Consider the following 12,886-nt stretch of genomic DNA (forward strand, 5'->3'; position numbering starts at 1 on the left):
CAGATCCATTTATTGATTGCAATTTTTGCAAGAGTTTGCATGTTCTCCCTGTGACTGAGTGGGTTTCCTCCGGGTAATCCGGTTTCCTGCCACACTCCGAAGACATTCTGGTAGGTGAATTGGCTCCTGTCTAAATTGTCCCTAGTATGTGTATGTATGAATGTGAGTTAGGGACCTTAGATTGTAGGCCCCTTGAGGGTTAGGGACTGATGTGAATATACAATATATATGTAAAGTGCTGTGTAAATTGATGGCGCTATATAAGTACCTGAAATAATAATAATGTAAACTGATAAAAATGGATGCAATTGAATGAAAATGTATGAAAACAGATGAAAAACGGATGAAAAACAGATGTAAATGGACAAAAAACAGATGTAAACGGAAGAAAAACAGATGAAAAACGCATGAAAAAACTGATGTAAACTGATAAAAATGGATGTAACCAAACGGAAATTGGATGTAAGCGGATGCAAATGGATGTAGATGGATGAAAAATGGCTGAAAAAACTGATGTAAACTGATAAAAAAATGGATGTGACCTCAGGCTCCATGCACACTGGGGGGGGGGGGGGGGGCGTTTTAATAACGCTGGTAGCATTAGCTGTGTAAAGTCACGTTAAAAAGGCAAGTTTTTCAGCATTTTTAAGCTTTTTTGCATTATCATTTAGCTGAGTTTTGCTGTGTTTTTCTGCATTTGTGTGTTTTTAACCAAAAAAATTTATTTTTTTATGCTCAAAAAAACTTCCAAAAATGCTGGTTTGCAGCATTAGAGCGTTTTTACAGCTAAAAAACATTGATTCCAGTCTATGTGTGCATGGACACATAGGATAACACGCAGGGGATGGACACATAGGATAACATGCCGGGGATGGACACATAGGATAACATGCCGGGGATGGACACATAGGATAACACGCCGGGGATGGACACATAGGATAACACGCCCGGGATGGACAGATAGGATAACACGCCGGGGATGGACACATAGGATAACACGCCGGGGATGGACACATAGGATAACACGCCGGGGATGGACACATAGGATTACACGCCGGGGATGGACACACAGGATAACACGCCGGGGATGGACACACAGGATAACACGCCGGGGATGGACACACAGGATAACACGCCGGGGATGGACACACAGGATAACACGCCGGGGATGGACACACAGGATAACACGCCGGGGATGGACACACAGGATAACACGCCGGGGATGGACACACAGGATAACAAGCCGGGGATGGACACACAGGATAACACGCCGGGGATGGACACACAGGATAACAAGCCGGGGATGGACACACAGGATAACACGCCGGGGATGGACACACAGGATAACACGCCGGGGATGGACACACAGGATAACACGCCGGGGATGGACACACAGGATAACACGCCGGGGATGGACACACAGGATAACACGCCGGGGATGGACACATAGGAGAACACGCCGGGGATGGACACACAGGATAACACGCCGGGGATGGACACATAGGATAACACGCCGGGGATGGACACACAGGATAACACGCCGGGGATGGACACATAGGATAACACGCTGGGGATGGACACATAGGATAACATGCTGGGGATGGACACATAGGATAACATGCTGGGGGGTTTACTGGCTGTAGAAAAAAACCGTCAAAAACAGTCGCTGTAAAAACGCCCCGTGTGAATGAGGACTTATAAAGGGGAGCATTGGGTGGATGATAACGGACATTTTCACAGTTGCTGTACTCACCATGGCACGTGGCATGGCTTGCGATTTTTCCTCTTTTGAAGCGTTCTTTCCTTTCCACACAAAGACTTTTATTCCTCCTTGATCCAAGATATAGCAGTCCTGCCCAGGAGAACACAGAAGTCATTATGACACATTGCAGTCCCACTTTTAGCTCATTACAGTGGTGGAAACCCCGGCAGAAGGTCTACTAGGATTATGCCCGGGTTCACACCAATGCGGTGCGGGAGAATCTGCGGAGCCTGTGCGTTTCCCGCACCGCATTGCAATTGCATTGCGTTCATGCGATCTGGTGCGGGTGTCAACGATAAATTAACGACACCCCGAAACAGATGCGATGGCCAGAAATCGCATCGTAGAGGTGAGAACACCCATGACATGCGATTCAGGTGCAGATTTTTAAAAAGGGTCCTGACCCTTTTTGGTGCGGATGCGATGCAATTTGAGCCAAACAAAATGTACGACTCAAATCGCACCAAACAGACATTTGCATTGTAATCCGCACGGGAATGCTGTGCGATCACCTGATTGCTGTGATAGCCTCTGATTGGCTATCACATTGATTAGTCACTGCGAAGCCTGCCCTAGTATTTTCTCTCTCTGAATGGAGGAGAGAGCTAGATTGTATCAGAGAGAAAAAAAACAACAGTGTGTAAAAAAAAAAAAAATATTAATAATGAAATATAATACTGAAATTAAAAAATACCTAGATCAAGGTCAATGGCAGGGTTAACGTTTGGGTCAAGATCAGAGTCAAAGGTCAGGGCCAGTATTGTTTTGGGCAGGATTAAAAAAAAAAACAAACAAAAAAACTATTATATATATATATACAGGTGTACCTAGGTTTACAAACGCCTCGGTTAACGTAATTTTCGGTTTACGAATGAAAATCCATTGAAAATAATGCCTCGGATTACGTTTTTTTTTCATAAAATGAACGGATTAATTGTTTTTCAATGCATTTACGATTTTTTTTTTAAATCATGTCCCTGTACAGTATTTATGCCTTTAAAGTGCACTTTATAAAAAGTTTTGAACAGATAAAAGACTTTTTTTTACTTTTTTCTGACCTCCGGAACGGATTAACCACTTGAGCTCCAGAGGATTTACCCCCCTTAATGACCAGGCCTCTTTTTGCTACTCGGCGCTGCACTAATTTAACTGATAATTGCGCGGTCGTGCAATGCTGAACCCAAACGAAATTTACATCTTTTTTTTCACACAAATAGAGCTTTCTTTTCGGTGGTATTTGATCACCTGTGCGCTTTTTATTTTTCACGCTATAAACAAAAAAAGACCAAACATTTTGAAGAAAAACAATATTTTTTACTTTCAGCTATAAAAAATATATAGTAAACTCAAAGTTGGTTATAAATTTAGGCCAAAATGCATTCTGCTCCATGTTTTTGGTAAAAAAAATCCCAATAAGTGTATATTGATTGCTTTGTGTGGAAGTTATAGCGTCTACAAACTATGGTATAGATACTGCAATTTACGCCATTTTTCTGCTATACAGCGCTGTGCTAGTTTAACGGACAATTGCGCGGTCATGCAATACGGTACATAAATGGAATTTACATCCTTTTTTTCCCCACAAATTGAGCTTTCTTTCGGTGGTATTTGATCGCCTGTGCGGTTTTTATTTTTTGCGCTATAAAAAAAAAAGGCTGACAATTTTGAGGAAAAAAAAACAATATTTTGGACTTTTTGCTATAAAACATGTCCAGTAAAAAAAAATGCAAAAATAAAATTTAGTCATAAATTTTTGCCAAAATGCATGACTAGTGCACCCGAGATAGGTTCATCCAGACCCCACTACACCACCATTACCCTTCCATACCAATCCCCTTTACTTACTATACTTACAGAAAACACAACACCAATTTTGGAGTAAATGGCCAGCATGGCCTTTTATTAACCAATCAAGTTTAAACACATCAACCATTCCTTATAACAGAAAACATAAAGAGTTGTCGTTGGTCTTTGAAGGCACCACCAAAACGATCCGAAATGCACCTGCGGACAACCATATTCCACTAGGCCTCCAGCCGCAACCAACCAGCTCGGAGACAACCATACTGTCCGCAGTGCAGCACCACCACCTTCCAGTTAAACCTCGGTTAACTGGGAATGTTCCCGGGCACACCATACCAACGATGGGTCCCACACCATTTTGTACCTCCAAGATAAGAACCGCCTCCAAAGACCAACCACCGCCCAGGAACCAAAATCACCCCCCCCCCAGGAGGAACACAACATTCACCAAACAGGGCGGGCGGGAGGGAAGCTCTCTTTCCCACGTCCAGCTCCCAACTGACGCCCCTCCCCAGAACACTCCACCCTAAAGTGCAGGAGACCCCACCTACACTCTCCTCTACCAACCAGATCCCCCAGCTATCCTTTACCAACCCTAATGCTAACATTAACCCTTACACATCTTCCTTCCCACTCTGGGCCTAGTCATGCCTGCCCTGCGCTAATTCTTTTCTTCTTTTTCCGCTGCGGGCATTTCTGCAGCTGTGCTGTCTGTCACTGTTTGCCGCCGATCGCCGGGAGATAGCCGCTAAGGAGCGGCTGTGACCCGGCGACTGACATCTGCGGCGGTGATCAGCCTGACAAATAGGGCGGCGGCGCGCCTTGCGCGCGCCCCCTATTTGTTTGCAAAACACACGTTTTAAAACGTGGTTTTGCCTGTGAGTGCCACCCTGCCGCCGTATATGTACAGTGGCTGGGCGGCATGCGGTTAATTGGTTTCAATGCATTTACGATTATTTTTTAAAATCATGTCCCTGTACAGTATTTATGCCTTTAAAGTGCACTTTATAAAAAGTTTTGAACAGATAAAAGACTTTTTTTTTACTTTTTTCTGACCTCCGGAATGGATTAATTGGTTTCAATGCATTTACGATTTTTTTTTGCAATACGAACGGATTAATTGGTTTTCAATACATTTACAAATTCATTGTTAATCATGTCCCTGTACAGTATTTATGCCTTTAAAGTGCACTTTACAAAGAGTTTTGAACAGATAGCACTTTTTTTTTACTTTTTTCTGACCTTCAGATTAATTGTTTTTCAACGCATTTACGATTTTTTTTTTAATCATGTCCCTGTACAATACGAATGGAGCTTTCTTTCAGTGGTATTTGATCGTCTCTGTGGTTTTTATTTTTTGCACTATAAAGAAAAAAGTCTGACAATTTTGAGAAAAAAAACAATATTTTTGCTATTAAACATGTTCAGTAAAAAAATTAAAAATAAAATTTCGTCATAAATTTAGGAAAAAAGGTTTTCTGCGACATGTCTTTGCTAAAAAAAAATCCCAATACGTGTAAAGGAATAGGTTTACGTGAACATTATAGTGTTTATAAATGGCGGTATAAATACTGGGATTTGTTTTTCAACTAGTAACGGCGCCGATCAGCGACTTATAAAGGGACTGCGGCGGGCATTCTGACACTGGGGGGGAACTGACTAACTGACACCCCCAATGACACCAATACAGTGAGCAGTGCTAAAAAAAAAAGCACTGACACTGTGCTAATGGCACGGGGCAGGAAGGGGTTAAAATGTGGGGCGGTCAAAGGGTTAACTATGTGGAGGGAGTGTTTTACTAGGGGGCGGTGTCTGTGTGCCTCTCTGTAAGCACACTGCTCTGGATGGCTGTGCTGCGCATTCTATTTCAAATCAAAACATGAAGAAAAATAGATCAAATTTGTGTTGTTCCTCTACAAAAAATTGAAGAAAAGTGAATATTAGACGGTTCAAAAAAAATCGCAGTGTTTGTATTCTTCTTTACAAACTCAAACATTCACTATATAAACTAAAAAATATTTGAAGATTTTGCTTTCCTTTGAATGACTTCATGAATATTTGGTTGTAGTCGCACTGTTTCTGAGAACTGCTGTACATCTGTGTTGCATGGAGTCACCCAACTTCTGGCCCCTGTGATCAGGTATTCCAGCCCAGGATGATTGGACCACATTCCACAGTTCTTCTCTATTTCTTGGTTTTGCCTCAGAAATGGCATTTTTGATGTCACCCCACAAGTTTTCTATTGGAGTAAGATCCGGGGATTGGGTTGGCCACTCCATAACGTCCATCTTGTTGGTCTGGAACCAAGATGTTGCACGTTTACTGGTGTGTTTGGGGTCGTTGTCTTGTTGGAACACCCATTTCAAATGCATTTCCTCTTCAGCATAAGGCAGCATGACCTCTCCAAGTATTCTGATGTATTCAAACTGATCCATGATCCCTGGTATGCGATAAATAGGCCCAACACCGTAGTATGAGAGACACCCCCATATCATGATGCTTGCACCACCATGCTTCACTGTCTTCACAGTGTACTGTGGCTTGAATTCAGTGTTTGGGGGTCGTCTGACAAACTGTCTCCGCCCACTAGACCCAAAAAGAACAATCTTACTTTCATCAGTCCACAAAATGTTGCACCATTTCTCTTTAGGCCAGTCAATGTGCTCTTTGGCAGATTGTAACCTCTTCAGCACACGTCTTTTTTCCAACAGTGGGACTATGCGGGGGCTTCTTGCAGATAGCTTGGCTTCACATCGGCGTCTTCTAATTGTAACAGTCCTCACAGGGAACGTCACACCTTCTTTCATCTTCCTGGAGCTGATTGTTGGCTGAGTCCGCGCCATTTTGGCTATTCTATCCATTCCAATGGTAGTTTTTCGCTTTCTTCCATGTCTTTCAGGTTTTGGTTGCCATTTTAAAGCATTTGCGATCATTTTCGCTGAGCAGCCAATCATTTTCTGCACTTCTTTATATGTTTTCCCCTCTCCAATCAACTTTCTAATCAAGGTACGCTGTTCTTCTGAACAATGTCTGGAACTACCCATTTTCCTCAGAATTTCAGAGAGAAATGCACTGTAACCAGCATGTACAACATTTGCTGCCTTCCTTCCTTAAATAAGGGCAATAATTGCCACCTGTTTTTCAAAGAATGAATGACCTCACTAATAGAACTCCACACTGCTATTATTTTGAACACGCCCCTATCAATGAGTGATTCAATGACACAGAATCAGCAGCATGCATGTCATGACTGTTGGGTCTGTTGGATTTCTATTACTCTACTACACCTGCTAGGAAATTATTTGCCATGTAGAAATATCATTTCTACCAAAAACAGTGATTGATCCGGTTAGTGATGTCTGACTGCTATTATTTTGAACACAACTGTATATATACGTGATTTTGCTCACCCGTGCCTCCCTGTACCAGTATTTCTGCTATAGGGCAGTCGGGAAGTGGTTAATGGCCTTAGTTGGGTTCAATATTGAGTTGGCCTGCCCAGGAGCAGACTGATCATTTCAGCACTCGGGCACTGCCCGAGGGCCCAGGGTCAGTAGGGGGCCCAATGAAATGCCCCTGGTATCTTTTATAGGCTTTTTTGGGTGTGTTTTGAGTGTGGGCAAAGACACAGGGGCCCCGTGATCCCCTATTGCCCAGGGGCCCCATGAGCTGTCAGTCCACCCCTGGGCCCGCCCTTTGCAGCTAAAACAGCTTCAACTCTTCTGGGAAGGCCGTCCACAAGGTTTAGGAGGTTGTCTATGGGAAGGTATGACCATTCATTGTGTTCATTCAGGAAAGGAGGGGCCTGGCAAATGTGACATATATACAAGACCCTTCCTCCACCCTCCATCCTGAAGGATCCTATAGAGTGCTTGCAGCTGCTGGTGGGTAAGCTGGGCACTATTCCACCTACTGACACCAATGATGGGGCACTATTCTTCCTACTGACACCAATGATGGGGCATTATTCCTCCCACTGACACTAACAATGGGGCACTATTCCTCCCACTGACACCAATGATGGGGCACTATTCCTCCCACTGACACCAATGATGGGGCACTATTCCTCCCACTGACACCAATGATGGGACACTATCCCTTCCATTAATACCAATGATGGGGCACTATTCCTCCCACTAATACCAATGATGGGGCACTATTCTTCCCACTGACACCAATGATGGGGCACTATTCCTCCCACTGACACCAATGATGGGGCACTATTCCTCCCACTGATACCTAATGATGAGGCACTATTCCTCCCACTGACACCAATGATGGGGGACTATTCCTCCCACTGATACCTAATGATGAGGCACTATTCCTCCTACTGATACCAACAATGAGGCACTATTTCTCCTACTGATTCTAATGATGGGGCACTATTCCTCCCACTGATACCAACAATGGGGCACTATTCCTCCCACTGATACCAATAATGGGGCACTATTCCCCCCACTGACACCAATGACGCGGCACTATTCCTCCCCATTGATACCTATAATGGGGCACTATTCCTCCCACTGATACCAATGGTTGGGGCGCTATTCCTCCCACTGATACCAATAATGGGGCACTATTCCTCCCACTGATACCAATAATGGGGCACTATTCCTCCCACTGACACCAATGATGGGGCACTATTCCTCCCACTGACACCAATGATGGGGCACTATTCCTCCCACTGATACCAACAATGGGGCACTATTCCTCCCCACTGACACCAATGATGGGGCACTATTCCTCCCACTGATACCAACAATGGGTCACTATTCCTCCTCACTGACACCAACAATGGGGCACTATTCCCCCCCACTGATACCAATGATGGGGCACTATTCCTCCCACTTATATGAGGCACCAGTCCTCCCATTGACGCCAACAATGGGATGATAATTCCTCCACAGACATCAGTGATGGGGCACTATTCCTCCCACTGACACCAATGATGGGGGACTATTCCTCCCACTGACACCAATGATGGGGCACTATTCCTCCCACTGACACCAATGATGGGGTACTAATATATCCTCTAATACCAAAGTTGGGACAATGTTTTCTTCCACTGATACCAGGACATTTTCTGCTCCCACTGGCCATGGCCCGGCCCCCTAAAGTCTTTGTTTAGAACGAATGGGGACCTCTGCTCTACAGGACAGCGGGACTTACACTGTGGTTCAACAAGTCCTTAGTCAAAGGCTTAGTAGCCACTTCCTGGACCATCAGGTTTCCGTTCTGATCTGACACCCTGTGTATGAAGAAAATCAGACATTTTAGTAAAACATTTACAATTCTTTGGAGTCATAATTTGTACAGAATGTCATGGCTGGTTATACAATAATGCCGGAAAACGTTCAGATTTGAGTCCCGTCTTACAGAACTTCCTCGGCGCGGTGAAAGGCTCCTCCTTCTGAACAAGTGAAAATCTTTTATGCCTTTTGAGTTTTTTTTTTTATTTAAATTTAGGATCCTCCAAATAAAAAGACTGCAGCATAACAAGAGCCGTGAGAAAGGTTCAAAGCAAAGCTTTGCTTGTGGGGGAAAAGTACAGTATTAGAGGACTACAGTATGTGGAACCAGGGCTGCTGTTAGAAACCACGGGGCCCCATACAGTCAACCTGAGAGGGCCCCCCATCAAAATAAAAACCACAGTTTACTATGCTTCAGTTATGAATGAACACAGTGATTGGTACCAGGAGGGGCCTGGTAAATGTGACATATATACAAGACCCTTCCTCCACCCTCCATCCTGAAGGATCCTATACAGTGGGTAAGCTGGCAGCATTGCAGGGGACACATAGGAGAGCCTGAGCAGCAGAGGGAAACATATAGCGCGCAGGGAGGGGGGATCAGCACAACGGGGGGGGGGACAATTACTGGAACTGATCCCCTGTACAGCTCTCTCTGCAGCCAGCAGGAGGGGGAGGAGAAGAAGCCGGCTTTAAGCTGCTACAGAGAGAGCCATACAGGGGACCGGTTCCAGTAACTGCCCCCTCCATCCTGCCGAACTACCTCGCTGCCTACATCTGATTCACCCAGCTGCCTGGGCCCCCCCCCCCCTGCTGGCCTGGGCCCCGTATAGGAGGACTGGTGGTACCCCCTTATCCATGGCCCTGTGTGGAACCATGTAGCAGCATCGCAAAGTCATTGTGACCGCATTGTAACCAGATGAGCAAATTGGTTCACTAGAATTGCATAGATGTAATCTGTCCTGGATTGGATTTGCTAGGATGGTCCTGCATGTTAGGACTCTGTTCCTGGCCATGTCCCAGGATCAACCTTACGGCGCACATGTGCAGTGATTCATAAATGTATTAGGGATTGGGGTCATGAGTGGGCAGTCCTCAAATATTTAAGGGCAGGGTCTGGGTGGGACCAACCTATAAAGTGGGTGTGATTTGGATGTGCCCACCCTAAAAGTGGGCAGATGATATGTCTTGGGGGTTCAGGACCACAAAGTTGATAAGTATTGAATTGTTAATAAATTGTATCTAAATGTAATTTATTGCAGCTTTCCAGACCTAACACCCCGGTCACATCGGGTGCGATTTGGCATACGATTTGCATGCCATGCGACTTGCAAATCGTATATTCCAAGTCGCACCCTATTTTCTGCAATTAGAGCGGTCATATCGGCGCAGTTCCACCTTGGTCGGAGCCGCACCGATTTCTAAAGTAGTCCATGCACTACTTTTGGTGCGATTTGCATTGACATCTGTGTCAGATGTCTTGCAAATCGCGCCTGAAATTGGCAGTTCACCTGACTTTGAAATCTTGCGACTCCACTGTAAGTCGCATGATTTCAAAGTCAGGCTTGATGTGACCGGGGGCTTAGATGTGGAGACTGCATTGGTTCTTTTCCTTCAGGCGCTGTCCTCTCCACTTCTTCTCTGAGTGCCCCCATAGCAAGTCGCTTAATATAGGGCACTTGTGTGGGTGTGCTCCCAAGTCAGGCTGTGTGTTCCATATGAAAGATGGGGTCCATACGACCCCATTACCACTTCAGTTGGGGAGAGGAGGACTTGCTTCCTCAGCGGATCTCTGAATGGGCAAACGATTTGACAGATCATCAGCTGAGCGAATGTTTAACAGCTACTTCTCCTAACTCAGTGATTAGAAGACATCCTTTCGATTTTCTATATTTTAAAATGCCCATCCTGTGTTCACTTACTGATATAACTTGATAGCGGACTTGGCGGCGGTATCCACCACATCATCAGCTATGGGAGGTTTAATCGACTTTCTCTGTCCTAATACTTGATCGTGTGTCAGGATCTCCATTAGCTTAGGTGTTGCTTCTTCATCATCTCCTTCCACCACAAAAACGTGCGTACGTCCACCGCGCTCCCGGTCACGAATGTCTTTTGCCAAGTTCATCCCCTGAAATTAATTACACATTTTTTATCATCTCTATAAAACACTCCCTAGCGGTCTGATTATGTCCATATTTCTGTGCTTAAAGCGGTACATTTTTTTGCATGGAAATATGTATTTTGTTTATTGTGGTCCTATAATTTTTAGGAATAACTCACTGAAATCTGTCCGAACAAGAGTCTAGTAAACATCCCGGGGAGGATAAAATTTGAAACACGAAATCATAAATTATAATATAATAAATAATCATAAAAAATAATAATATAATAATAATAAATGTAATTCAATAACATAATCAAACCAAAAACACTGAAATGTGAAATAGAGCGCCAAGTTCGCACATCGCTGAGTAAAGTCGCAGAATCGTTTTCAGTGTCTGATGAGGAATTTCCCCCACGAATCATTATCACTCAATTCTGCAAGTGGTTCTGATTTACTATCGCTGTTCTCTAGCCGGTCTAAAACCGCTTTTGACCTAAAGGGACGCTTTTTGGACGCCATGGACGTTTCTCAGTTTCCAGGCAGAGAGAAAAATGCAGGCAGGGCGCCGGACAAAGCACTCGGGACAAAATGTATGTGAAATGGTTTGATACAGGAATGTTATACTATGTGATTTTAGTGTATTTAGTGAATGTCACTTTTTGACATTTTCAAATTTCCCACCATTCAGTCCCCCGTACGTCCCGACCTCGCAGGGAACGGAACCCGGAAGACAGATGCCGGCATCAGCCGGAGGACATTACAGGGGACACTGCAGGGGGGACATTGCAGGAGCGCAGGACAAAGTAAGTGCAGGAGGAATCCTGGAGCAACACTGCAGTGTATTCCCGAGTGTAGCTCGGGGTTACCGCTTGTGGTGCTGAAACTTTACCCCGAGCTACACTCGGGAATACCTCCAGGGGGGTTAAAGTGGTTTTAAACCTTTACATATACGTATACCCAGTGAAGTGACTGATGATACACAGAGATGAAACAAATCCTCCTACATAAGTTGTACACATTTATCTGTAACTTCTCTCCTCTACAGCAATTCAAAGTACACAGTTTACACAGCATTGTACATAGAGTGATTTTACAGCTAAACTCCTCTAGAAACTTGCTAGTCCTGGGTTCTTTCCATCCAAGAAACGCCCCTGCCAAAAAAAAAACATAAAACGCTGATTATAGCCTGTGTGTGCATGGACACATAGGATAACATGCTGGGGGGTTTACTGGCTGTAGAAAAAAACCACCAAAAGCCAAAAACAGCCGCTGTAAAAATGTCCCGTGTGCATGAGGACTAAGTCTAGGTTCACACCTATGCAGGTTGTGTTTGATGCATTTCTGCATTGCGTTTTGTGTTGCATTTTTGCCACGTTTTTCAGGCCTTTTTTTTGTTTATTTTTCTTGTTGCTAGGCAGATTTTAAACGCAAAATGCATAAAAAATACACAGCAAAAACGCAATACATGCTTTTCTGCAGCATTCCCATTGAAGTTTATAGAACCAAAAACGCAATGTTTTGCGTTCAAAAAAGTCCCTGACCCTTTCCAAAAAACACACCGGGTGAAAACGCAGAGATGTGAACGTGTCCCATAGGAAATCATGTTACATGGACTGTACTGCGTTTCTGCAAAATGCTGCAGAAAACGCATAGGTGTGTAAGTAGGGCAAGTGTCAATCCTGTCTGCCGCCTCATTCCTCTGCTATCGGCATGAGTCACTTCTGACAAGTTTCCCTGACACCAAGAGGGGAGGGAGCTCCAGCACACAACCCGTGATTGACCGCCTCAGCTCTGTTCCTGTGTGTTGCGTGAAGGGAGGTGTGTCCTTTCCCTCCAATCAGCTCTCTTCACTGAGTGTAACTTCAGCTTCCCACCCTCTGCTTTCTTAAAGTTGAGACATGCTGTGTAAATTCTGCACTTTTAACGGATGTAGAGAAGAGAAGACTGCAGATAAACAGGTACAAC

General features: G+C 44.4%; 1 protein-coding gene across 2 annotated transcripts in view; it reads right to left on the reverse strand.

Annotated features, from left to right (window-relative positions):
- Positions 1–12,886, reverse strand: part of VIL1 (villin 1) — a 102,472-nt gene that overhangs the window by 39,970 nt on the left and 49,616 nt on the right. For both annotated transcript variants that reach the window (XM_089662593.1, XM_089662594.1), the window contains exons 7-9: positions 10,737–10,945; positions 8,735–8,813; positions 1,754–1,852 (exon numbers count right to left, since the gene is read on the reverse strand). In XM_089662593.1, the coding sequence (XP_089518719.1) occupies positions 1,754–1,852; positions 8,735–8,813; positions 10,737–10,945 (387 nt within the window). The remainder of the gene's footprint in view (positions 1–1,753; positions 1,853–8,734; positions 8,814–10,736; positions 10,946–12,886) is intronic.

The sequence above is a fragment of the Staurois parvus genome, unplaced genomic scaffold, assembly GCF_062004578.1.
Source record: "Staurois parvus isolate SC_StPar_1 unplaced genomic scaffold, SC_StPar_1.0 ptg001495l, whole genome shotgun sequence".
Lineage (NCBI taxonomy): Eukaryota > Metazoa > Chordata > Amphibia > Anura > Ranidae > Staurois > Staurois parvus.